Here is a 24977-nt window from a genome sequence, read left to right as displayed (position 1 = left end):
ATTTCACAAGCAATCAATACTAACCAGCATTGTCCTAGAAGCATTATACTTTACTTTGAGTAACTTTTGGTACATGATAACATTTTCACTATATGAGCAGAGATCTGTATGTACAATAAAAATCAGCATTCATATTAAAAGATCATTTTTCTTTCTGCAAGCTGGTCATTGCTTAGGATTAGCAGGCTTGAACACCAAAGCATGTAGGCCTTATTTTTGAGTAGACCCGTATTTTCCTTCCTCCTCCACTTTGTGAACATATGTTACAATGATCACACTGCTTAGAAGGTTTAGCCTCTCACCATAAGCAGATTAACCATTTATGTCTTCAAAAAAATCTTTAGTTTAAACAAATGATATCCTCTTTGTGGTTATCAATGTGTACATTTTTTTTACAACCTTCTATTATAATAGAAAAATGGTTTCTTTGGACAATACCAGAAAGGGAACTTACCTATATGAAATGTCTTAGCTTTCAGTCTAGTTTGCAGCAAGTTATGAATGGTTGTATATCATGTTAGCTACATTAGCTATTTTCGGGCCCACTGCTTAAGATATTCCCCCAGAAGGAGGTTTGCTTCTCCTTGAGCCAGTACAGTGAACTAATTAATTGACTCCAGACAGGATACGGAGAGTTTTAGGCTGATCAGAACTTTAAAGTGAACCTTTCAGAATAGAAAGATGTCTGAAGAAAAAGTCTGAAGTCAGCAATAATATTTCCCATATTTGTATTTTCAGAGGTCCTCATATTTATATTCACAAATATTATAGCTTGTAAAAGACAGAAAGTGGCTTTGCTAGGGGCATAAGTGAAGTTAAAAGGAAAACTGATGTGCAACATAGCTGTATAGTTACAGTATGTCCTAAAGTAAACACCTTGAGGTTGATTTACTAAAACCGAAGAGTGCAAAATCTGGTGCAGCTCTGCATAGAAATCAGCTTCCACTTTTTTTTTTGTCAAAGCTTAATTGAACAAGCTGAAGTTAGAAGTTGATTGGCTACCATACACAGCTGCACCAGATTTTGCACTCTCCCGTGTTAGTAAATCAGCCCCCAAGTATCCAACTTTTAGAGTTATATCAAGGGTGTCTTAGGGTCATACATACCTGATAAATTAGTAATTTAGATAAAAAAAATATAACCTACATCAAAAAGGCTAGTACCTTTTGAAATACTTTATTCAAACATTTGTATAAACTAGGTATTTTTTTAAGGTCCATATCTTTTTCTGTATGTCATATAGACAAGGTTTAAAGCAGAACAAAAGGTGTGGGTTTTTTTTCCATTTTGGATAGAGTAATGGAGTATTATAACCCCTCTCAGATCTTTTTTAGCTTATTGGGGAAAATTTCCTTCACTTCTTGTCCCATAGCCAAAACAGGAAGTGAGAGGAAATCTCTCCAAAGTGAGAACATTTCTGGTTGTCATCAGGGTCATCAGAACTAGTGCCCCCATTGTAAGATTTTCCCTCAACTACTGTATTACAATCCAAAATGTGAGATTCTCTTCACTTTCAATCTCAATGGTAATAGTAAACATGAATGGGTGAATCTCTCTAATGGAGGCACAGGCAGCAGTAGAGCCTGACAGATGTTCTAATTCCTTTCCACTCATTCCAAAAAAAGTTTTACTTTTAGTTATACTTTAATCTATTATTTTTATTTTTTGTTGGGTGTACATTTCTGACTACTGTTTATGAAATATCTGGATCTACCAATTTATAGATTATGACACAAGACTCAATAATCATACATACTTCTAACATCTGCTTTTTTCGAAAACAGCCATGATCTCGTATGTACTTTAGAAACCTGTTGTAGTTTTAGTTTTCGGATTGACTTAAAAACTCTTTGAATTTGTACCATCATTCATATTACTCAAAGCTGAAATCTGACCTCCAACTGACTATTAGCAAGAGTCCAATAAGAAGTAAGAGATCATAGGTCATAGAAATCCCTCCATGTCTGGGCCTGAGCTAAAATTTTTGAGATGAACTAATCCTGGAAATTAGCCTTCTTCTCGCTGTAATCAAAAATACAAAGGTTAAGGTGTGTTCTCTTCTAAAACACCACAAGCAGTGGTTTTATTCATAACCTTTCGATTTGGTGCATGCTGGGACAAGGAACTAGGAATTTAGAGAATAAGAAGTTTGATCAGTGGAGCGTATATGGTCCTATCTAGTCAAAGTGCGTTGTAATTTTAGCCCTGGTGACTGTATTATATGAAAGAAGTACATTAGTGAGTAGCAAAATAAAAGTGCACAATTGTTGTGGCACTATTGTTTAGATCCCAACTAATTTATCACACCTATACAATTAACCTTAACCTTTGACTTACCCCTAAAAAACAGCCATTGATCTGAATCTGACCTCTAAATCTAATCCTTAAACTCATTTTATCCCAAGAAAGGCAAGCCCAGTTGTGCAAATGGAAGGAGCATGGTATGCCTCCTTGTCAGCATTGTGATCATTTAGCTTTGCACCACCTTGATGAAACTTTACAGTTTTATTGAATATTAGCAGCACTGCTCTTGAAAAAGAATCTAATTTAAGGAAAAAAAATATTATTTATAGCAATGATTATGTTTCTTGATTTTGTTTTTCTATCAAAAATAGAGGAGCTTTAGAACATGTACCATACCTTGGTAGAAATAACAACAACTGAACTAACTCCAAAGACATGCTGGTAGATTAACTGGTTCCTGTTTAAATTGGCCCCATTATGTGTATGTATGCATGTGTATATGCAAGTGCTTTGTAAATTGACAGCGCTATATAAGTACCTGTAATAAGTAAATAAATAAAATGTGAGGTAGGGACCTTAGATTGCCTCGGGGGCAGAGGCGGATGTGAATATGAATATATTCATACCTGTAATAAATAATAATAGATTCAGTTCACGCAATTTGAAAAATATAACATTAGTAAATAAACCCACTTTTTCAATTAAACGGTAAAGAGTATGTATATTTAAATTTTGGCACCTTTGTGTTACCAAAATGTACAGCTGGACAATTCTCAACCCTAAAAAAAAGCCAATTTATTTTACATTTGTTCAGGCTAATATAAATGAGGCTGCTTTCAGCACCCCTGAAAAGTTGTTACCCTATTCAGCCCCACAGAATGTTATAAAAATGATAAATGGTACATCTATGCCTGTCTGTAAAAAGGAATGTATAGCAAAGTCAAATCAGTTTTAAACTCAAAACAAAAAATGTAGTATATTGCAACTTACTACTCATTAGATGTGATTGCTGCATTATTTTTTTAGGCATTTTTCTCTCTATTTTTACCTTGTGATCTGGCCAGTAACACAGCTCCTGTATTAGAGTGCCCCTACTCTGGATAACTGAGCACAGGGGCACCTTTGGACAGCAGCATTGTCAGTCTGTGGAGAGTTTTAGCATATTTAAATACACTAACAAATAGAAGCCTATCTCCAGCGTACTGCAGGTACACAAGCAGTTATACTGTAGCAACAGTTTTTTCCTTTTAAGATAAATAAAAACTGATCATTGTAAGCACCCCTGCCAGTGGTAAATAATTTGTTTCAAAACTGTTAACTGATACATTTGCAGGAGAGCTTGTTCTGTAAGAACAGGCCAGATCACTAAGTGAAAATAAAAGAAAAAAAGCCTAAAAAAAAAAAGCCATCACATCTAAGAATTGGTAAGTAGCAAAATAAAAAATTTTGCATTTGGGTTTAAAACCGCATTAGGTTAGCATTTTCTGTGAATTATAATGTGAAAGTAACCAGGTCTGTATTAAAAAAGTGTCCTGCCCTAGGTAGACGTGGATGCCCTTTCATACAGGTCCCATCCCCTTTGTTAAACAAACAGAGCTAAAGGTGTGCTTATTGTGAAAAAAACTGAAATTATTGTAGGGCTGAGAAATTCTACGGGCCTGCACAGCCTATTAGTTGGATTTCCAGCTGAATTTACACTGAAATATCAAGAAAAAGGGCATAAATCTCTTAGATTGTAAGCTCCAAGGAGCAGGGCCCTCCTTTTCCTCTTGTATTGAACTGTATTGTTGCTGTTGTCTCCCGTTATATTGTAAAGCGCTGAGCAAACTGTTGGCGCTATATAAATCCTGTATAATAATAATAAATAAATAAATACAAGCAAACATTGTAATTAGTGAAGCTTTATGATACTCTTCCTATCCCAGCTACCCCAGGCTGTGGCCCCTAAGTACCCTATGGTAAACGGACCCCTGGAAGTAAATCACCTCAATAGCAGAGGTATATCCCTGTCATAAGGGGGGATTTACTAAAACTGGTGCAGCAGAATCTGGTGCAGCTGTGCTTCGTGATTTATTTGTCAAAGCTTAATTGAACAAGCTGAAGTTAGAAGCTGATTGGCTGCCACTCATAGCTGCACCAGATTTTGCACTCGCCAGTTTTAGTAAATTAACCCCAGTGTGTAGCATGAACCAGGGAGCGTTAATAGACAGATCCACCCCGAGGAACCTCCAATAAATAATACACTGGCCTTGCACAGAATGAGATTTAGACACAGCACTGGATGTCAAGAAAACAGAGGGCAAAATAGGTTTTATCAACAAAAGGAGAGAATTCAAGTCAGCAGCAGCCTGGGGACACCTGGAGCCTGTGCATTGCACAACCTCAGCACTTCTCACTCTGCTGCCTCTCCAGTCAGGCACACCATTAACCCTTTCCACCGAAAAGTCCTACACACCCTCAACTGCTGTGTAAGCTTTCCTCAAGCCGTATCCACCGAACTTCTTCTCTAATGAGTCTTGTGTGCCTAGACAAAGAGTATGATAATATAAGCGTGATGCAAAGAGTTTGCTTGAGTTGCCAGGTTAACCTGAGAGTTGCCAGGGTTTTCGGTGCTGACAGACATCCCCATTCCTTTCAGCACCTCTGGGTGCTGGCTTCTTTCAGCATTCATCAGCTGAAGGGAAGCTGCAGCTTATCTGGAGGATGGCAGAGCCTCAGGCCTTGTTCTCCTCTGCACCCCAGATAAGGTGACAGAGCTCTGCTCACTGGAATCAAGGGACAGATCAGTGTGAAACTGATTCATTACTAAGCAAAGAAATTTTTTTTATATATATATATATATGTGTGTGTGTGTGGTGCAAGCAATGAAAAATGTGGTTTGTGATGGTAAGCCCATTACGTTTCTGCCACCCTGTCCTTATACATGGGTCTCTGGGTATTTCAGTTTTGTAGAGCATATGGGTTTTTGCAAAGCAGACTTGCTGGAATAGTTCACAAGCTAATCAGAGAGCAGGATATTATTCTTCTGTGCAGCTCTGATTGTGCAGAGCATGCTTATTGCTTTCAGTGTGCCGGTGGTAGTGCACTGGTCTGCCTGGTCCCTGCTGTTCTAGTGAGTCCTCCTTGGGGACTCCCCAGTTTCCTGCTCACATTTCCATCATCCATATCTCTCAGCCTAATGAACTCCCAAACATGGTTAGCTGCAAAGACCAGTTCAAAGATCAAGTGACATTTAATGCAACCTGGTGCCATTTAATTCACAAATACAAACAAGCATAATGTTTGCATTTAGGCCAGACCTCTCAGATATTCATTGTGCAGCAGAGGGACACTCCTCTTACCAACAGAACATGTTCTTCCACTTAAGACACTTCTGACCTACAAACCCCAGCAGCAGAGAAAGAGGACACTGCAAAATTTTGACCCAACTATTTATCTAAAGGCAAAGCATATGGATAAATGTGCATTACATAAACTAATATGACTAGATATAGTATATCCAATATATAGTATACTTTAACATGCATAACGTATCTATGGTTGAAATGTAAAAATTGTATATTCATTTGCACATTACAGCAGAACTTCACCCAAAAGGGGAGGTTTCCCTTTATGTCCTCCTTCCCTGCCAAGTTTGACATGTCATTTTTTTCAGGGGCAGCGGGTACCTAGTTTTGACAGGTACCCGTTCACACTTCTGATCGGATTGCCTAGGCAATCCGAGCAGAAGTTCTCCTCTTCCCCCTCCTTCCCTGCAGTATTCTGGGACACATCACAAGTCCCAGAAGATTACGGAATCATTCACAAAGTGCAACATGGCTCGTGCATGCGCAGTGGGAAGCCAGCTGTGAAGCCAAAAGCCCCATAGCCAGCTGCCCACAGTTAGGATACCGGTGCCAGGAACCCAAAAGCTAGTGAAGAACTAGCCCAGGTAAGGACGGCTCTGGATCCCTGGACAGGTAAGTGTCCTTTTATTAAAAGTCAGCAGTTACAGGATTTGTATCTGCTGACTCTTATTTATTTATATGGCGAACCTCCTTTTTAAAACCTACTCCTATTAACCACTTGCCCTCCAGAGGATTTACCCCCCTTCCTGACCAGGCCATTTTTTTGCTTTAACTGACGATTGCGTGGTCATGCAACGCTGCACCCAAATTAAATTTACGTCCTTTTTTTTCCCCAAAAATAGAGCTTTCTTTCGGTCGTATTTGATCACCTGTGCATTTTTTATTTTCTTGCGCTATAAACAAAAAAAACGACAATTTTGAGGAAAAAAAACAATGTTTTTAATTTTTTGCTATTAAACATGTCCAGTAAACAAAATTGGTTTTTGTCTTTGCTAAAAAAATCCCAATATGTGTAAATTAATTGGTTTATGTGAAAGTTAAAGCATTTACAAATGGCAGTACAGATAATGGAATTTTATTATTTTTCTTGTTTTCCTAATAATTGCGGTGATCAGCAACTTATAACGGACTGCAGGACTGCGGCGGGCATTCTGACAGTGGGGGGAACTGACTTGCTGTCACTGACATCCCCAGTGACACCAATACAGTGATCAGTGCTAATAAAAAGCACTGTCACTGTACTAATGGCACTGGGCAGGAATGGGTTAACATGTGGGTCGATCAAAGGGTTAACTGTGTGCTGTATGCTGGTTTACTATGAGGCTGTGTTTCACTGTAAGCACACTGCTTTGTACAAAGTACTATGCAGAAGCTGACGGAAGAGATCTATGCTGCTTATACACAGGTCTCTCCCCCGTCTGAGATACTCAGCGATCACCGGGTGCTGGCGAGAAATCACCGGCCTGGACTCAGTAATTGACAGCCAAGGCCTCTCATGGCGGTGCAGGTAGGGTACACACGCCCCCTACCCGGAACTGCAAAATCATGTGTATATATACGTGATTTTCCGCACCCGTGCCACCCTGTAGCAGTATTTCTGCTATAGGACGGTGTGGAAATGGTTAATGTGAACGATTGTAACGTTTGTAAACTTACTTTGTGAAAATACCCACACGTTCACCTACTCAATTTCTGTGATATGTATTCACTATGACCTGTAAGTAGGCACTGCCATGTCACACATTTCACAGAGCCTGCCTTCTGAACTACAGAGTTACTGAGAGGAGGAGTTTCAGGAGGTGGACAGGAATCGCTGCATGCAGGCAGCAAGGTACCATGGCACATGTAGCCCTTTGAATTCAGAAGTAAACAGGAGAAGAAGAGAAGCTGCACAGCATGCAGGGAATCCAGAAAGTTGTGGAAAGAGGTGGCCAGTTGATAGGTAGCACTTACAACATGAAAGAGACTTTTCAAGAAATATTGGATTGTCAACTATAAGTATTGTTTGTATTGATATTACAATGCTGATGTTATGAATTGAAAGTGTATTCTGTGACCATAGAACTCATTACAAGTGGTTGTAAACCCCCCACTGAAATATGAACAAAGCATATCATATACAGGTGAAACTCGAAAAATTAGAATATCGTGCAAAAGTTCATTTATTTCAGTAATGCAACCTAAAAGGTGAAACTAATATATGAGATAGACTCATTACATGCAAAGCAAGATAGTTCAAGCCGTGATTTGTCATAATTATGATGATTATGGCTTACAGCTCATGAAAACCCCAAATCCACAATCTCAGAAAATTAGAATATTACTTGCAATCAATAAAACAAGGATTGTACATAGAACAATATTGGACCTCTGAAAAGTATAAGCATGCATATGTACTCAGTACTTGGTTTGGGCCCCTTTTGCAGCAATTACTGCCTCAATGCGGCGTGGCATGGAAGCTATCAGCCTGTGGCACTGCTGAGGTGTTATGGAAGACTAGGATGCTTTAATAGCGGCCTTCAGCTCTTCTGCATTTTTCGGTCTCAAGTCTCTCATCTTTCTCTTGGCAATGCCCCATAGATTCTCTATGGGGTTCAGGTCAAGCAAGTTTGCTGGCCAGTCAAGCACAGTAATCCCACAGACATTGAACCAGGTTTTGGTGCTTTTGGCAGTGTGGGCAGGTGCCAAGTCCTGCTGGAAAATGAAGTCAGCATCCCCATAAAGCTAATCTGTGGAAGGAAGCATGAAGTGCTCCAAAATCTCCTGGTAGACGGCTGCGTTGACCCTGGACTTAATGAAGCACAGTGGACCAACACCAGCAGATGACATGGCTCCCCAAATCAACACAGACTGTGGAAACTTCACACTGGACTTCAAGCATCTTGCAGTGTGTGCCTCTCCCTTCTTCCTCCATACTCTGGGTCCTTGGTTTCCAAATAAGATGCAAAAGTTGCTCTCATCAGAAAAGAGGACTTTGGTCCACTGAGCAACAGACCAGGTCTGTTTTTCTTTAGCCCAGGTAAGACGCTTCTGACATTGTTTGTTGTTCAGGAGCGGCTTGACAAGAGGAATACGACATCTGAAGCCCAAGCCCAGGATCTGTCTGTGTGTGGTGGCTCTTGATGCACTGACTCCAGCCTCAGTCCACTCCTTGTGAAAGTCCCCAACACTTTTGAATGGCCTTTTCCTGACAATCCTCTCCAGGCTGTGGTCATTCCTGCCGCTTGTGCACCTTTTTCTTCCACACTTTTCCCTTCCATATAACTTTCTATTATTGTGCTTTGATACAGCACTTTGGGAACATCCAACTTCTTTTGCAATTACCTTTTGAGGCTTTCCCTCCTTATGGAGGGTGTCAGTGATGGTTTTCTGCACAACTGTCAGGTCAGCAGTCTTTCCCATGATTGTGATTCCTACTGAACCAGACTGAGAGACCATTTAAAGGCTCAGGAACCCTTTGCAGGTGTTATGGCTTAATTAGCTGATTAGATTGGGACACTTTGAGCCTGGAATATTGCACCTTTTCACAATATTCTAATTTTCTGAGATTGTGGATTTGGGGTTTTCATGAGCTATAAGCCATAATCATCACAATTATGACAAATCACGGCTTGAACTATCTTGCTTTGCATGTAATTAGTCTATCTCATATATTAGTTTCACCTTTTAAGTTGCATTACTGAAATGAACTTTTGCATGATATTCTAATTTTTTGAGTTTCTCCTGTATAGTGTGTACTTGTCTCGATTAAGAGCACTAAGTGTCATTTCTGTTTGCATCTTCATTCCTCTGCTATCTGCATGAGTCACTTCTGACCAGTTTTCCTGACACCAAGAAAAAAAATAGTGACAGAGCAGGGGCTTCCAGCTGAATGGCAGCCTCAGTTCTGTTCCTGTGTGCTGTGTGGAAGGAAGGGGTGTTTCTTCCCTCCAATCAGCAATCAGAACTCTCCTCACTGAGCTCTACAGAGTGTAACTTCAGCTCCCCCCCCCTGTTTTTTCTACACTCTAAGACCAGCTTTAAAAATCAGCACTTTAAATGGATGTAGAGAAGAGAAGACTGCAGAGAGACAGGTACAACTTATGTAGGAGGATTTGTTTCATCTGTGTATCACCTGAGGCTATTCAATTCACTGGGTATATGTGAGGGTTTACAACCATTTTACCATAATTTACTAGCACACTGCTGTTGAGCTGGTGTAGTGAAGACTGTCAAATGCAAAATTGCGACAGATCATGGTAAGTTATATTTCTGCAATAAATCTAAATTTTAAATACTGGTAGGCAGTAAATGTTAAAGGGTAGTTATCCCCATCAAACCATCATGCATGCATCAGGCATAAAGAGTACATAAGACTTGCTCCGACCCTGGACAGACTGGATATTTCTCCATCTGAACACTATGGGGGGAATTTTCCTAAAGCTGGAGGGTGCAAAATCAGGCTCACTTCTGCATAGAAACCAATTAGCTTCTAACCTCAGTATGTTCAGCTTGTAAGCTTTGGCAATAAAACCTGGAAGCTGATTGGTTTCTCTGCAGAAGTGAGCCTGATTTTGTACTCTCCAGCTTTAGTAATTAAACACCTGTATGTCTGCTGTCCAAATTGATAAGGAGACCATGAAAGGGTACACACTATTTTCTTTATAAAAGTGCACATACCCTTTTATTTCAAAAGCCCAATTTGTTATGTACTGTATATTCTAAAACACAGAATTGATCAATGATAAGGATAATATGGTCCATCAGCAAATAAAACAAAGATTTCCATGAACAAATTTCAGGAACCAAAACCTGGGCTTGTTTCTGTATATCAAGTTTGACATAGGCATGCAAGCATCAGCCCTCAGAAGTGTTAGTACATGCGAGACTGATAAATCATGCATGATCTTAGCTGTGTGTCCATCACAGACTTGGTATACGGCATAATCAATTAATGACAACAATGAACGTATCACTGTACTTCACAATCTCTTCACAGGCTGCTGGAAATCATCTAAATGGGGCATTAAATGAAATAATATTGGCACTAGAAAAGACACAGGTAACAAAGCAGTTTCTCCAATAATCTGACATTGAATGTTTGAGATGCTTAAAGTGAGGCCTGCTGGACACATAATGCTCTAGAGGGAAGGCAGGTTTCTAGTAATGAGCTTTTAAAAGAGCATGTTCCCGCAAAGGTACTGAGGCATTACAGCACTGCTGTGTGATAACGCAACTCCTGGGATCCGATAATGGCTTAACCTCCATGCTCTTGTTGCATCTTTCAGTTCTGGCGGTTACCATTTCCGGGCTAGTAAAGAATTATACAAATCAAGTATGAAGAAAAAGAGCAAAAATAACTCTGTTATTAATGAAGACTTGAACGCAGCATTTATTTTTTATATTCCGTTTATTCTCCATTGGAACAATTCCATCCTTGCGTTTTCTCTTTTGGTAACACATCTTGCAAATCTACAAGACAACGTGAAATGAGCATAGCACATGGCACTGAAGGGCCTACAAAACTGAAAATAAGCCCGGCTTAAAGGAGTATTGAAAAAACTTAATAAACTTGACAAAAGTTTTACTTTATAGGAATAGGAAATATTTAGATGTTAAAATGAAGGAAGGAATGAGATTTTTCCTCAGACAGTTGACTTCCAGCCTAGTAATTACTGTTAACCTGAATAGGATCATAACAAAAACAATGAGAGGAAGTTATCAAAACTGGAGCAGCCATAATTTGGAGCAGTTGTGCAAGACAACCAATCTGCTTCATTCTTTTATTTTTAAAGCTTAACGGAACAAGTTGAAGATAGAAGCTGATTGGTTGTCATGCACAGCTGCTTCAGATTCTGTCTGCTCCATTTTTGATAAATTCCTCTCAGTGTGCATAGAGTCATTCTACATTGTGAGATGGAGCAATGTTTTAGAACTAGCAGTATATTTCTAAGAATTTCATGTATAAAAAGGGAGGAAATTGTAGTTGTTTTCCACAGCAACTAGTCAGATGAAACCAGTTATTGCACAATTGGAAATCAGTGAAAGCATATGATTGGTTAATATGGGTAGAACTTTCCCTTTTCTACTACTACAGTTTTCCATTTCAATTATTTTGTATTGAAGAACTTTTCTAATAAACAGTGAAAACAAAAACACATTTCTGAACATATGGCTATCCAGTAAAGTGAATATTATATAACAATGTAGCAGTAAGGCTCAACCTACAGAAAACAACCTGCTAATTTCTTGGGATGTACTCAACAGAAAGTGACCCACATTCACAGGATTTTAAGTCACTTGTAGCTGAGGGTGGTTAGATGTGAGTCACATGACCCATTGAATAAGTGGGACTAAGGAATGGAGGTAGATAAGGACCAGATGGTATGGTTGGAGCATGTGCTCAACCCAGCATTCTCATGGACTATATTAAGATAGATAAAGAGGGGTCTCCATAGCCACTATAAAAGATAAGAGAGAAATTATGGAGAAGAAAGGGAGGGAAGTTCTTGAGATGGGTCTAGGTAGGAAAATGGGGTAACAAGAGGTGATTCCAGATTTCTTGCTGTCCTGTCGGTTTGGTATACAACATGAGTAGATACACTATATTGCCAAAAGTATTGGGACACCCCCTCCAGATCATTGGATTCAGGTGTTCCAACCACATCCATGGCCACAAGTGTATAAAATCAAGCACCTAGGCATGCGGACTGCTTCTACAAACATTTGCGAAAGACTGGTTCACTCTCAGGAGCTCAGCGAATTCAAGTGTGGTACCGTGATAGGCTGCCACCTGTGCAATAAGTCCATCCATGAAATTTCCTTGCTACTAAATATTCCACGGTCAACTGTTAGTGGAATTATAACAAAGTGGAAGCAACTGGGAACACCAGTAACTCAGCCTCAAAGTGGTAGGCAAAGTAACATGACAGAGGAGTCAGCACTTGCTGAAGCGCACAGTGTGCAGAAACCGGCAACTGTCTGCAGAGTCAATAGCTAAAGACCTCCAAACTACGTGTGGCCTTCATATTAGCACAACAACAGTACGTAGAGAGCTTCATGGAATGGGTTTCTATGGCCAAGCAGCTGTATCCAAGCCTTACATCACCAAGTGCAATGCAAAGAGTTAGATGCAGTGGTGTAAAGCATGCCGCCACTGGATTCTTGAGCCGTGAAGACGTGTTCTCTGGAGTGACAAATCATGGTGCTCTGCCTGGTAATCCGATGGATGTGTCTGGGTTTGCCATTTGCCAGGAGAGCAGGAGAGAGAGGGGGATCATGGCATAAGGTTGTTTTTCAGGGGTTGGGCTTGGCCCCTTTGTTCCAGTGAAGGGAACTCTTAAGGCATCAGCATATCAAGACATTTTGGACAATTTCATGCTCCCAATTTTGTGAGAACAGTGTGGGGATGGCCCCTTCCTGTTCCAACATGACTGCAAACCAGTGCACAAAGCAAGGTCCATAAAGACATGGATGGGCAAGTTTGGGATGAAGGAACTTGACTGGCCTGCACAGAGTCCTGACCTCAACCCGAAAGAACACCTTTAGGATGAATTAGAGTGGAGACTGTGAGCCAGGCCTTCATGTCGGACATCAGTGCCTGACCTCACAAATGCGCTTCTGGAAGAATGGTCAAACATTCCCATAGACACACTTCTAAACCTTGTGGACAGCCTTCCCAGAAGAGTTGAAGCTGTTATAACTGCAGAGGGTGGGCCAAATCAGTATTGAACCATATGGACTAAGATTGGTATGCCATTAAATTTCATGTGCGTGAGAAGGCAGGCATCCCAATACTTTTGGCAATATAGTGTATGTCATAGAGTCAGCGGTGAGTGGTCAAAAATCTTTAAGTTGGTAATGTTCCATCCAGGAGGACCTGCACTGAGGTTTATACATTCAACTATTTATCTATATTTTTGGAGAACAAACCAGAATACAGCAGATGGTTTCCTGCTAAATATTTAAAAACCTGTTTAATACATATACCTCTGTGTGTGGAGACACTTCCCTCAGAGTGCATTATATTGTTAATTAATTTAATTACGCCCACGCTGATAGTGTGTTGCCGTATTTCATATTATAGTCTCTAATACACCGTGTGGCCTCCCATACCAATGCCTCACGCTGGTGCATGTATGATTAACCCTGTCATTGCCAACAACATTTAAAAGCTCCATTAGTACATTTTCTGTTTTGGGTTGTTTACCCTTGGTTTACCACATTGTATCATTGACATGTTGTAATTTAATGCTTACGATGCAAATTATGGTGACACTAGTTAATATATTTAGCTTAACCAGCTGAATCAGGTTTGTTCACCTTCAGTAGTAATTCACCTGTAGTGAGAGAAAAATGAAGGCTTCCACTGCTGACCTCATCTTCTGAAAATGCTAGCTGTCTGGCTGTCATTTTGATCTAGGGCCTTCAATACATTCTGAATTAATAACATGGAAGGAATATACAGGTCCAGTTTCTGATTTTACTGCTGGTAGCTTGTTTCAGGTCAGTGATTTAGAGAAACAAGGCAGACAGAGAACTAATATATTGCAGCCAATACATTTCTCTCATTATTTAAAAAAAAAAATACCAGTAGGATTTTTGAATCTTTTACATAGAAAAAAGGTTACTATTTAAAATATAATTTGTGCTAGTTATTAGCATACTGTAGGTTTGCCAAGAGAGTGTACTGGGAAGTCCTCAAAACTGATTTGGCAATCAGCATTTTTTAATCCCCGACCTACAGGTTAAAGCCCCTGGGCTAAGAACAATGTGTATGTAATGATAGCTATCTGTTCTCAGGATCAAGCTGCTGGTTTTAAACTTACTTTTATTAGTGTTGATTTAGCATTTTATTGGTGTTTATATTCAAAAAGTATAAACATTTTCTAAAAGAGAAACCAGTTGGGTCTATCTGTCATTTATCTAGTGTAGTTTAGAAGGAGGATCTGATTGGTTATCCTGGGAACGTCCACTTTCTTGTATATATGTTCTGTTTGTTAGACCCAGTGTCATCTATTGGAAATGGTTTTATGTCCATTGTAGAGTGACAGCGGGTTTATTGATAACTAAATGAAAAAGCTGCTCACATGGCCAAATTTCTATTTCACCGAGCTGTCAATCTGCATAGATCAATGCAGACTCAATGCAAGGGCACATAAAAACAAATTGTTTCCTTAAGAAGAGGAGATTAAGGAGGGGTATGATAAACATGTATATGTACATAAGTGAGACCATATAGTGAACTTGGTCTAGAGTTATTCACTGTAAGGTCATTACAGAGGACAAGGGAGCACTCTTTACATCTGATGGAAAAAAAGATTTAATCTCCAAATACGGAAAGGCTTCTTCACAGTAAGAGCTGTGAAAATGTGGAATAAACTCCCTCAAGAGCTGGTTCTGGTCAACTCAGTAGATTGTTTTAAAAGAAGCCTGGATTCTTTCCTAAATGCACATAATCTAACTGGATACTAATATTTATAGCTAAAGTTGATCCAAGGAATATCCAAATGCCTCCTGGGGAATCAGGAAGAGTTTTTTTTTTCTTTGCTGGAGCAAATTGGATCATGCTTTATTGGAGTTTTTTTGCCTTCTTCTGGCTCAGCTGTGGGTATAGGATAGTATATGTGGAGGTTTTCTAGTTGTGTTTTTTTTTTCGTGTTGGTTGAACTGGATGGTTTTGGTGCCTTTGTTTAACCACATCAACTATGTAACTATGCTCTGTTCACACTACAAGGTTATGTTGAGGTGTGCTGCAAAAAAATGCTCCTTGTCTACATTTTTGCATGGCGCATCTCACCACTGCTGCAGCTTACTGCAACATGCTGCGGTGCTTGTGTTTGAATAAAGTATCATTTTCTGACACTTCAATAAAGTTGGAAAACAAATAGTAAACTGTTCAATGTATTGTAAAAACACATCCCACCCCTACACTATGTACACCAGCATGCACGCAATTTAGCATGTTGGCTGGTTTGAACGAACCCTTAAATATCTATGCCGCAGTAAAGGTTAAGTGGGATTTTTATTTTTCTGTATGGCAGATTCCAGGTATAGAAGGAATAAAAAGCTGCAGTAAAGCCCAGATAAAATATCAAAATCAGTACAGGTTGCTTAGATTATCCTGTAGGCTAGCTGTTATAAACCAAGCAGAAAATGTTACAACTTTCCTTCAGAATGTAACATAAAAAAAATACATTTAAAGTAATGTGCAAATTATCATCTTCCCATTACCTAGGAAGTAAATAAAATACTATTTTTATTTTTTATACAAAACACGTTGAACATCAGTGTTTGTTGTCCTCATCTTTTGAATGAACTAGAATGTGAGTGTATGAACAGGCAGTATAGGGCGTTCCCTGGTTTTCCCTCCAGCTACAGCGTGATAAACCTACGAAATCTGACCATGGAAGATCTATACACACATATACCGGTATATATATATTTATTTACTTAGGTACTTGAGAAGTGCTGTGTAACTTGACAGCGCTATATATGTATATTGTACAGCTACATCAATCCCTGTCCTAAAGCAGCGTGCAATCTAAGGTCCCTAACTAACATTCATACTAGGGCAGTGGTTCTCAAGCTTCCTAATGCTGTGACCCTTTAATACAGTTCCTCATGTTGTGGTGACCCCCAACCATAAAATTATTTACCCAGTAATTATAATTCATGAAGTGTCATTTTACCTCCAATACTGCTGCTTTCAGCACAGTAGCTGCTTTTAACAGAGTAGCTGCTTTCAACACAGTAGCTGCTCTTTACACATCAGAAATATGTGTTTTCCGATGGTCTTAGGCGACCCCTGTGAAAGGGTCATTCGACCCCCAAAGGGGTCGCGACCACAGGTTGAGAACCACTGTACTAGGGCCAATTTAGACACGAGTCAGTTAACCACCAGCATGTCTTTGGAGTGTTGGAGGAAACTGGAGTACCCAAAGGTAACAAACACAGGCACAGGGAGAACATGCAAACTTCAGGCAGGTAGCACCATGGCTGGGATTCAAGCTGGTGACCTTAGAGCTGCTATGTGGCAGTGCTAACCACATAGCCACTGTGCTGGAGGAAATTAAGCAGACTTGATGGCAATATTTCTTGAACTGCAATGGTCACCTTGACTTTTCTTAGTGCCTAGATTCCAGCATGCAGGGCAGTTGTGAAAGATTATTTCTGATAGCTTGCTATGGCCTATAGCACTTTCCTTATTATCCTTTCCCTTCCTAAAGTATACGTATTATAAGAGAAATATGGTGGAAGACCAACTTATGAAAATGCTATCTGCCTGGATGTCATGCAAATTCGATGACGTTTGTACTTTATGAATGGCTGACTCAAAACAACTATGACGATTAGGACTTCATTTGCTGCATATTCCTTCTAGGACACAAATCATTGCAGTCAGAAGATTTTCTAGTGCTTTTCTAAGAAGGGAGCAGGATCATTATCAGAGACTCTACACCTAAAATATGCAGAGTCACTGAATGAATGTCCACTGGAGTGCTCAAGAACAATGGACATATGAAATGATGATTTGGAGGAGAATCCCTTAAATCTTATTCACATGACTGGAAGAGCAGAGGTTTGGAAAGTCAGAGGCAGCCTTTACTGTATATGGGTGGAATGTCAGCAGGGGAAGTCTAAAGCTGGGTATACACTAGTAGAATTTTGATCACAATTCTTACATTCTCAGAATATTCAAATAATGTTTGAAAGATTTTGTTTGCTTATAGCATTTGATTTTGGAATGAATGAACTTTACTGAAAGAAATCCAAGTACACTGTTAGAAATTTGTACATTCGAGAAAATAAATTCCATTTTATTTATTTATTCCAGGTACTTTTATAGTGCTGTCAATTTACACAGTGCTTTGCATATGTATTATACATTCACATCAGTCTCTGTCCTCAAGGAGCTTACAATCTAAGGTACCTAACCATAAACATACTAGGGCCAATTTAGACAGGAGCCAATTAACCTACCAGCGTGTCTTTGGAGTGTGGGAGGAAACCGGAGTACCTGGTGGAAACCCACGTAGACACAGGGAGAATATGCAAACTCCATGCAGGTAGTGCCATGGTTTCCATCCTCCTTCAAATTTTTTGTCACTGCAGTCGAAAATGAACATTGATTTGACCCCACTAAGGACTAGAAACTAGAAAAAGTAACCAATGTTCATACAACCAAAAATATTGAAAGATATTCTGCTAATGTATACCCAGTTTAAGATGGTTACACTTATGCCAGTGCACCTCCAACTTTACTTGGGAATAACATGGGTTTGAATTGGAAACGAAGTTTGGAGAGCTAATGGGCTAAAACAGACAGTGCTTTAACCATCAGGCAACATACACTAGTTGGATCAAATCTGCATTCATACCACATGAAGATCACATCAGACCTATCTACTTCTGTTCTAGTGGATCAAATGAGGGTATTCATGGGTACATACATTTTATAAAATTGCTTTTGCTCATACACACAACTCATCAGTGTCTAAAGTGAAGCTGCAGTCACATCTAATAAAATGAATCTTGTATCTATCCAGCAAGTATGGTCTGTTCTGTTTACTAACCTGTAACAGATTTTTTTTTTATGTGTGCGGCGCAGGGTAAACCTTGGTGCTCTCCATAATCAGGATGTCACGGAGCACCAGTAGGGGCAGCGCCTGTAATCAATTTGCCATCGATTCCTCCTCTGTGTCACTGTTCATTCTGCGTAGGGCACAAAGTACAGGCCAAATAAGTCTCTAAAGCTGCTACTAAGGAGCGAGCTGCATCAAAGGGATTAAAAAGAGAATCAAGCAGAGGGCCACATTGTGGAGCGCAGAACTAGTTAACAGCTTTGCACAGTGTCAGTGGGTGAAATTAACATACTGCCCCCCTTTCCTAAATGATGTTTTCAGCCAATTAAGGATCCTTTTTTCCATGCAGTTGGAGGCTCTCTGTTCCCAGCCACCCTGGGATGGTGATGAGCAGAGCTTCTCGTCAGAGCTCATTCATTATCTCCATTACTGCCAGGAGAATAGGTGGCAGTGCCATTGTTGGGAGAAGGATGTGGGTTAGAGGTAGCATTTATCACACAGGCTGTTCACAGCCCCTGACAGTCAGGCACTGATGGGGAGCAGAAAGTGTGAGCATACTCTGTATACCCCATGCAAATTACCCAGAGCTTCCCAGTATACCCCACTCTTGCTCTTGCCTGAGCCCAAGACTATTAGTGGTTTTGATAACCATGAGGAGGTCATTAGCAGCATGGGCAGGCGGAGAGGAGGAGCAGAGAGGGGGCAGACAAGGGAAAAGCCTGGGTGTAATTACTTGGATTCAATAGACAGGCTGCTGAGGAAGCCAAAAAATTGTCAGCACCCAGCAATCAGAAAAATGTATTTTCATTTTATCCTTAACCCATATTAACTCGGCATTATCATCTTTCTGTGTTAACATTTGCAGAATATTACAAGCCGGTAGTATACACACAAACAGAATTAACCCTGTCTGGTGCCAGTGTGCGTGTGCCCGAAGAGCCTGGCGAAGAATGAAAACTGCCAGTTATAGCAGGCAGGGACTCTTCTGTATCATTAGCCACAATTATATACTATTACACTCAGCTCTGCATCACAAATTGCATCCTAGCGTCTTTTTCCTTTCTCAAAGCCCCAATATCTATGCATTTGGCACAAAAACAATAAGCTGTTGGTTTAGTTCCTATCCGGCTATGTTGTAGAGGGGGGTGCTGTATTACCCATTGCATTGCTGCTCTCCAAGCCCATCTTTGCTAATTCCTTCATAGAAGCGGAAAAAGTTTGCTCGGTGCTGAATGGATGATATTTATTGTTCGACTTGGGCTAATGTATTGGCAATGGAGCATTCCAGCCTGTGTAAACAGTGCAGTTCAAACACAAGGGATGGGACTCCAGTGCCCTTTCACAGAACCATGTCATAGGAGCAGTAAGGAGACTGACTGCTCCACTTTCTGAACGCTGATTTATGGCTTGTCTTTGTGTTGCCTGTGTTTCTTTCCACACAGGGCAATGAGCATACAGCAATGTGCAGAACAAGCAAAACTACAATCATTTTTCATGCAACAAAACTTTTGAATCCTTTATACAATCAGCTTACTATATGAACTTTGGAGACATTTTTTTCTTGGGCTGAGGAGAGTATGCAGCATTTTTAGGAAATGAAGAAAGAGTTCTAAATATGTTGGTACATGGAGGAACACAATACTGGTTTAGATATGCAAATATTTGTTAATGCGTTTGTTTCTGATTCATTATGAGTAAAAGGTATAGAAAGGAATATTGCTATGCATTGCATACATGAACCAAATTCTATCAAACTGTTTTCTAATGCAGATAATAAAATGTAAGTACTATCTAAGCCTATAACAAAACAAACGTACACTGTAGCCTACCAGTCTTTGGATGTGATGGCTGTGTTCGTTTTTCCTTATTTCAGGTTTTTTTCTGTTATTTTTATTCAGTGATCCTGCCATCAACATAAATCTTTTCCTAGGGTGATAGGCCTCAATCACTGTACTGTATCTATGGAGAAGCAGCATTGTCACCCTAGGGCAGGACTACAATAACCTCCTCTCCTTCTCCATAACATAGAACAGAAGGGTTCTGTAGTTCTCAAGAATAGCTGGAAACAATGTAATTGATAAGAATACGACCCAGGCAGACAGCACATGAAGTTATCAGTGCACAGTGTTTCTAAGGGCTCGTTCACACAAGCTTTGGTCTCTGAAAAGCAACCCGCGTTCGGATCTATTTCCAGAGAGCATTTGACAAGCCATGAGGAGGCATTGTATTGTTTCCTCATTGCCTGCTTTAACCACTTGATCACCACAATAGCACACTACACCTGCCAAAAGCAACAGGGGTATAATTCTTGTCGCAGCCACGAAGCAAAGTATTGTGGTCATGGCATGTGTACACTTGAAGCCGATGCCTCTGCAGCTAAAGGGGGTAGCAGCTTGGGGGCGATAAAGGCGTGACTCAACTGTGGAGACTTAATGCCCTCCAACCATAAGTGTGAACAAGCCCTTAAAGGATCAACAGGTATTTTTTTGGACTCATAGAATTTGACAAAATGTTTTCAATGGTTCGGTGGTATATTTAACAGACCAATAGAGTTCACCGTTAAGATTTTATGCACTTTAATCACTGATGTACTCGCATACATTCATGTTCTAATTAACTGCATGTTGATACACTCCTAAACACTTGTGTTTCTTTCATTGCAGCATCCATACCCCTCAGAAGAACAGAAGAAACAGTTAGCACAAGATACAGGACTGACTATATTGCAAGTAAATAACTGGTAAGTTGAGCAAAATAGTTTTCACTCATAAGCTGTGTTTTATAATGCACCTATATAATCCGCTATATGGCAGAATGCTGAGAAAATACGTGCAAGTTAATGTTTTCTTGTCTACAACCACTAACTATTGAACACTGTATGAAAATCAAGAAGTAGGAGCCAGTTGATATATAACAATGAAAATATGTCACATACAAAGCAGGATGCCTGTGCTGAGCAAACTGAAATACTGTATTCTGAAACACTGAAATCACATTGGGGTTTATTTAAAAGTGCAAAATCAGGTTCAGTTCTGCAAAGAAACCAATCAGCTTCAAACCTCAGCTTGTTAAATTAAGCTTTGGCAATAAAACCTGGAAGCTGATTGGTTTTTATGCAGACGTGAGCCTGATTTTGCACTCTCCAGCTTTAGTAAATAAACCTGAGTGTGTTTGAATTCTTGATGACATTGAAGACAAATCAACAGTGAATGATGAGCTATTATGGTCTATTTAATTCTCCAACACATACAATATATGTATGCAACACTGGATATTTATATTGTATATTCATATCCCTGCCTTCAAGTAGCTTACACTCTTAAGATACACAACTCACATTCGTAGATATACCAGCATGTCTTTGCAGTGTGGGAAGAAACCCGGAGGAAACCCACATAGTCACAGGGAGAACAAGAAAACTTTATGCATGTAGTGCTGTGCTTGGGATTTGAACTGACAACCCTAATGCTGCCAAGTGGAAGTGCTAACCACTTAGCCACTGTGCTGCCCAGTTTTGATAATTAACATCAACATGGCTGCAGCCGATTTAGATTGTAACAATATTCCAAAAACTGACAGTAGAATGTTACATGATCTAGAAAAGTGAACTGCTGCATGGTAAAACAGCCTCCTTTCCTGGTGACAGCTTTCATTTCAATGTGTCGTTATAAAAGACATATTCTAAAATGAATTCCAATGGGCTAATCATATAGGTAAGGTTTAGACGAGTAGCTAAGCGCCTCTACCTTTTGGGTGTCGTCATTTCTTCATTGACTCTGTACAAAAAAAAAAAAGTTCTGAGCTGATGAATCAGCACTAACACCTCTTTGATTGAACTTTGCATTCTGGCTACTTCCACCCAAATTAGCTAACCAATAAAACTGTTTAATATTAATATGCTCTGTAAATGTTATGAAATGTGCTGAATAAAAATAACAGAGACTATCACTGCTGACCTTCTAAAAATGCTAGCTGCCTTGCAGTCATGCTGATCCTCTGACTGCAATACAAGGAACAAGTCAGGATTTCTGATGTGCATTTTGTTGTGGGTCTGTTACCCTGGAAGTATTGAAAATTTTAGATCAGTATGACAGGCAGATTTTTTTTTTTTGAAGAAAGAGTCACAGGGTTCACTAAGCATGGGTTTGCACAGGAAATTTGAAATATGGCATTGAAAAACAGCTCTCATGTTATTTGTATGTGATAAGTGAGGCTAGTGATCTATGCACTCTCAGCAATGATCCTTTACCTCCTTTGTAGACAGATTAGTGGGGCTGCAATGGGGTTCAGTCTCTGTAATTATCCACTCTGCCTTGGACATTAATGTTTGGGGGGCTGGTGAGGTGTACAGTGCTTATAGTGATCCCACCGTCTTTTACATTAATTTGTGGAGGGATTGGTGAGGTCTGTTCTTTGGTCATCCTCTGTCTCTGTCCTACATAAATAAATCAGACTGGAGAGCTGTTAAGTCTTTGTACTAATTATTTGCCTCTCTTATGCTCCAATCACCAAGTCCAGTATTCTTTTTTGTCATTCTCTGCTTTGTTACATTGATTAGTGAAGCTGTTCCTGTTGAAACGCTATGGGTGGCACTACATGTAATAAATTATCACTAAACAGTGACTGCATCCTATCACCACAGCTGCCTGAATACAATAGCTTGCAGTGGAGATTCCTCCATCCATGCTGTTTAGCGTGGATGGGGGAAATTATTCATTTTCTCTTGTTCAGCCTGCAGGCTGAATGAGAAAAATCTAGCCATGTGTGGCTAGCTGTAACCTGAATTCCAGGTACAGATTTTTTTACAAAATTGCATTAGTCCAGTGTGGACCAATGTAAGTATGCATTCCATACCTGTGGAAGCAGAGAATTACTTAGCCTCTGCTACTACAGTGATCCACACTATCTTGCAGGTTCTATGCCATTTGGGGAACAGCTTGAATTTTCCTCAATTGAAAGCATTTCTTTCTGATTGGTCAAGGTGGAGAGGTGGGGAAGTGACGTTATGATCTCTACCTTGTCTACTCAGAGAACACTTTGTATTAATTGAGAAAAATACAGGGTGTTCTCTGAATGGCGCCCAGGCTGAACAAGTGATCCTTTGTGTTCACTATGGAGCAAAGCAGCCTCGTGGCATGGGACATGGAAGATAGCGAGGATCACTGTAGCAACCATAGGGTACTACAGGGATTCTCTGCTTCCATGGGGATCATCTAGGTACAGAATATGCATACTTACATTGGTCCATGCTTGGATAAGGCCCTAAATGTTCTCAAGATTACAGAAAAGATCAGCAGCATTACAGGACAAGTCCAGATGAATGTGTCTAACTATTGCTACTAGCTATATCATGACCTGGATCAATGAGAACCTTCCCAGACATAAAACTAGTTAGGTGTGCAGCCTCTGCAGGGAACCCCTGCCTGCCTTTTACACAGATTAGTGGGACCGGTGAGATTTCCAGTCTGTGTAGTGATCCTCCACCTCCTTGCACAGGGATGACTGAGGCTGCTGAAGTGTGCAGTTTTAGGCATTGATTCCTTGCCTGCCTTGTACACAAATGAGCAGGGATGGTGAGGTGTGCAGTAGAGGACAGCAGATGCAATTCTTCCAGTGCTCCAATAATGCTTTCAGAGGCTGTGTTTTTTAATGAGAGAGGAAAAACATAATGCTGCAGTCTCTGACATTTGATTAAAAGCTGCTTGCTGTTGCTTTTTAACAAGCTGATTTATGCTTTCTACAGCAGGGGCTCTTGGCTTCCATATTTCAGTGCACCTCCATGTTCATAATCATCTGGAAGCGCTTCATACTCCCACTTAGCCTTGACCAGCAATTTATGTATTAAAAACATGCTACAAATACACCACTGCAACCGAGATGGAAAGGGCAAGAGACAGAATGCAGCCACTTAGCATATGACATATATTAATTCCTTTTCCTGCACTGAACTCCAAAATAGGGGAATGTGTGAGAAGCCTGTTCTAGAACATTGGAAGTACGGTCACACCACATGTATTATACACTACTATTTATTAGATCCCATGGTACCATAGGGGTTAGTAATGTCTAAATTGTATTCACTATCTGTTGTATTACTGACTTTTTGGGATTTTAAGATAGGTCCCCTTACTCTAGATCAAGGCACTTTACAAACGTCGGTGACTTAGATCCCTACGCTTTACAATTTAAAAAAACATGAACTATATGGGGCTAAAAATAAAATACAATGCATTTTTGTAAATATATTGATACAAGGGGCAGCTGGAACTTCTTTAACTCCTTCTCCTGGGCACTTCAGCTGGTAAAAACACATATAAGCAGAGGTTACCCTCAGTGAAAATGATCAATGGATCCAGAGATGCAGGCTCCTGACATTTTATGCCAAGCTTGACTGCTCTTGACCACTGCCCTACCCCGCTTAATTTCTGCCATCACGTTAAAGAATCAGTGTAGTTGTGGGAGGGGTGGGTCCAAGCTCCATTTTTAGAAAAGTCAGGATTTGCATATAACTTTAGCTGCTTTCATCAGATGCAAATGTTTGTAATCAGTTTACTTTACACTTTGCCACCTTTTAACCACAGTTCAAGAGTTTTTTTTTTCCACAAACCCAAGTCTGCTATTATTTAATATCATTGTGAAAAAGCAAAGAATGCATAGATACCCATAACAACTATATGTTAGATTTCAGTAGTCTATGTAGTAAGACTAAACTCATATTATTTGTAACGGAATACTTCAGAATTCTGTCCTTCGTATTAAACTGGTTGTAAACCTCACACATGAAACATGAAAAAGTATATCCCTCTATAGTGTGTACTTGTCT

General features: G+C 39.9%; 1 protein-coding gene across 5 annotated transcripts in view; it reads left to right on the top strand.

The window, feature by feature from the left end:
- MEIS2 (Meis homeobox 2) overlaps nt 1-24977 on the top strand; it is a 192027-nt gene that overhangs the window by 122546 nt on the left and 44504 nt on the right. For all 5 annotated transcript variants that reach the window (XM_089671299.1, XM_089671297.1, XM_089671296.1 and 2 more), the window contains exon 9: nt 20818-20894. In XM_089671299.1, coding sequence (XP_089527425.1) covers nt 20818-20894 — 77 coding nt within the window. The remainder of the gene's footprint in view (nt 1-20817; nt 20895-24977) is intronic.

Source organism: Staurois parvus, unplaced genomic scaffold (assembly GCF_062004578.1).
Source record: "Staurois parvus isolate SC_StPar_1 unplaced genomic scaffold, SC_StPar_1.0 ptg000104l, whole genome shotgun sequence".
NCBI classification, from domain to species: Eukaryota; Metazoa; Chordata; class Amphibia; order Anura; family Ranidae; genus Staurois; species Staurois parvus.
This window is presented reverse-complemented; position numbering and strand designations above follow the sequence as displayed.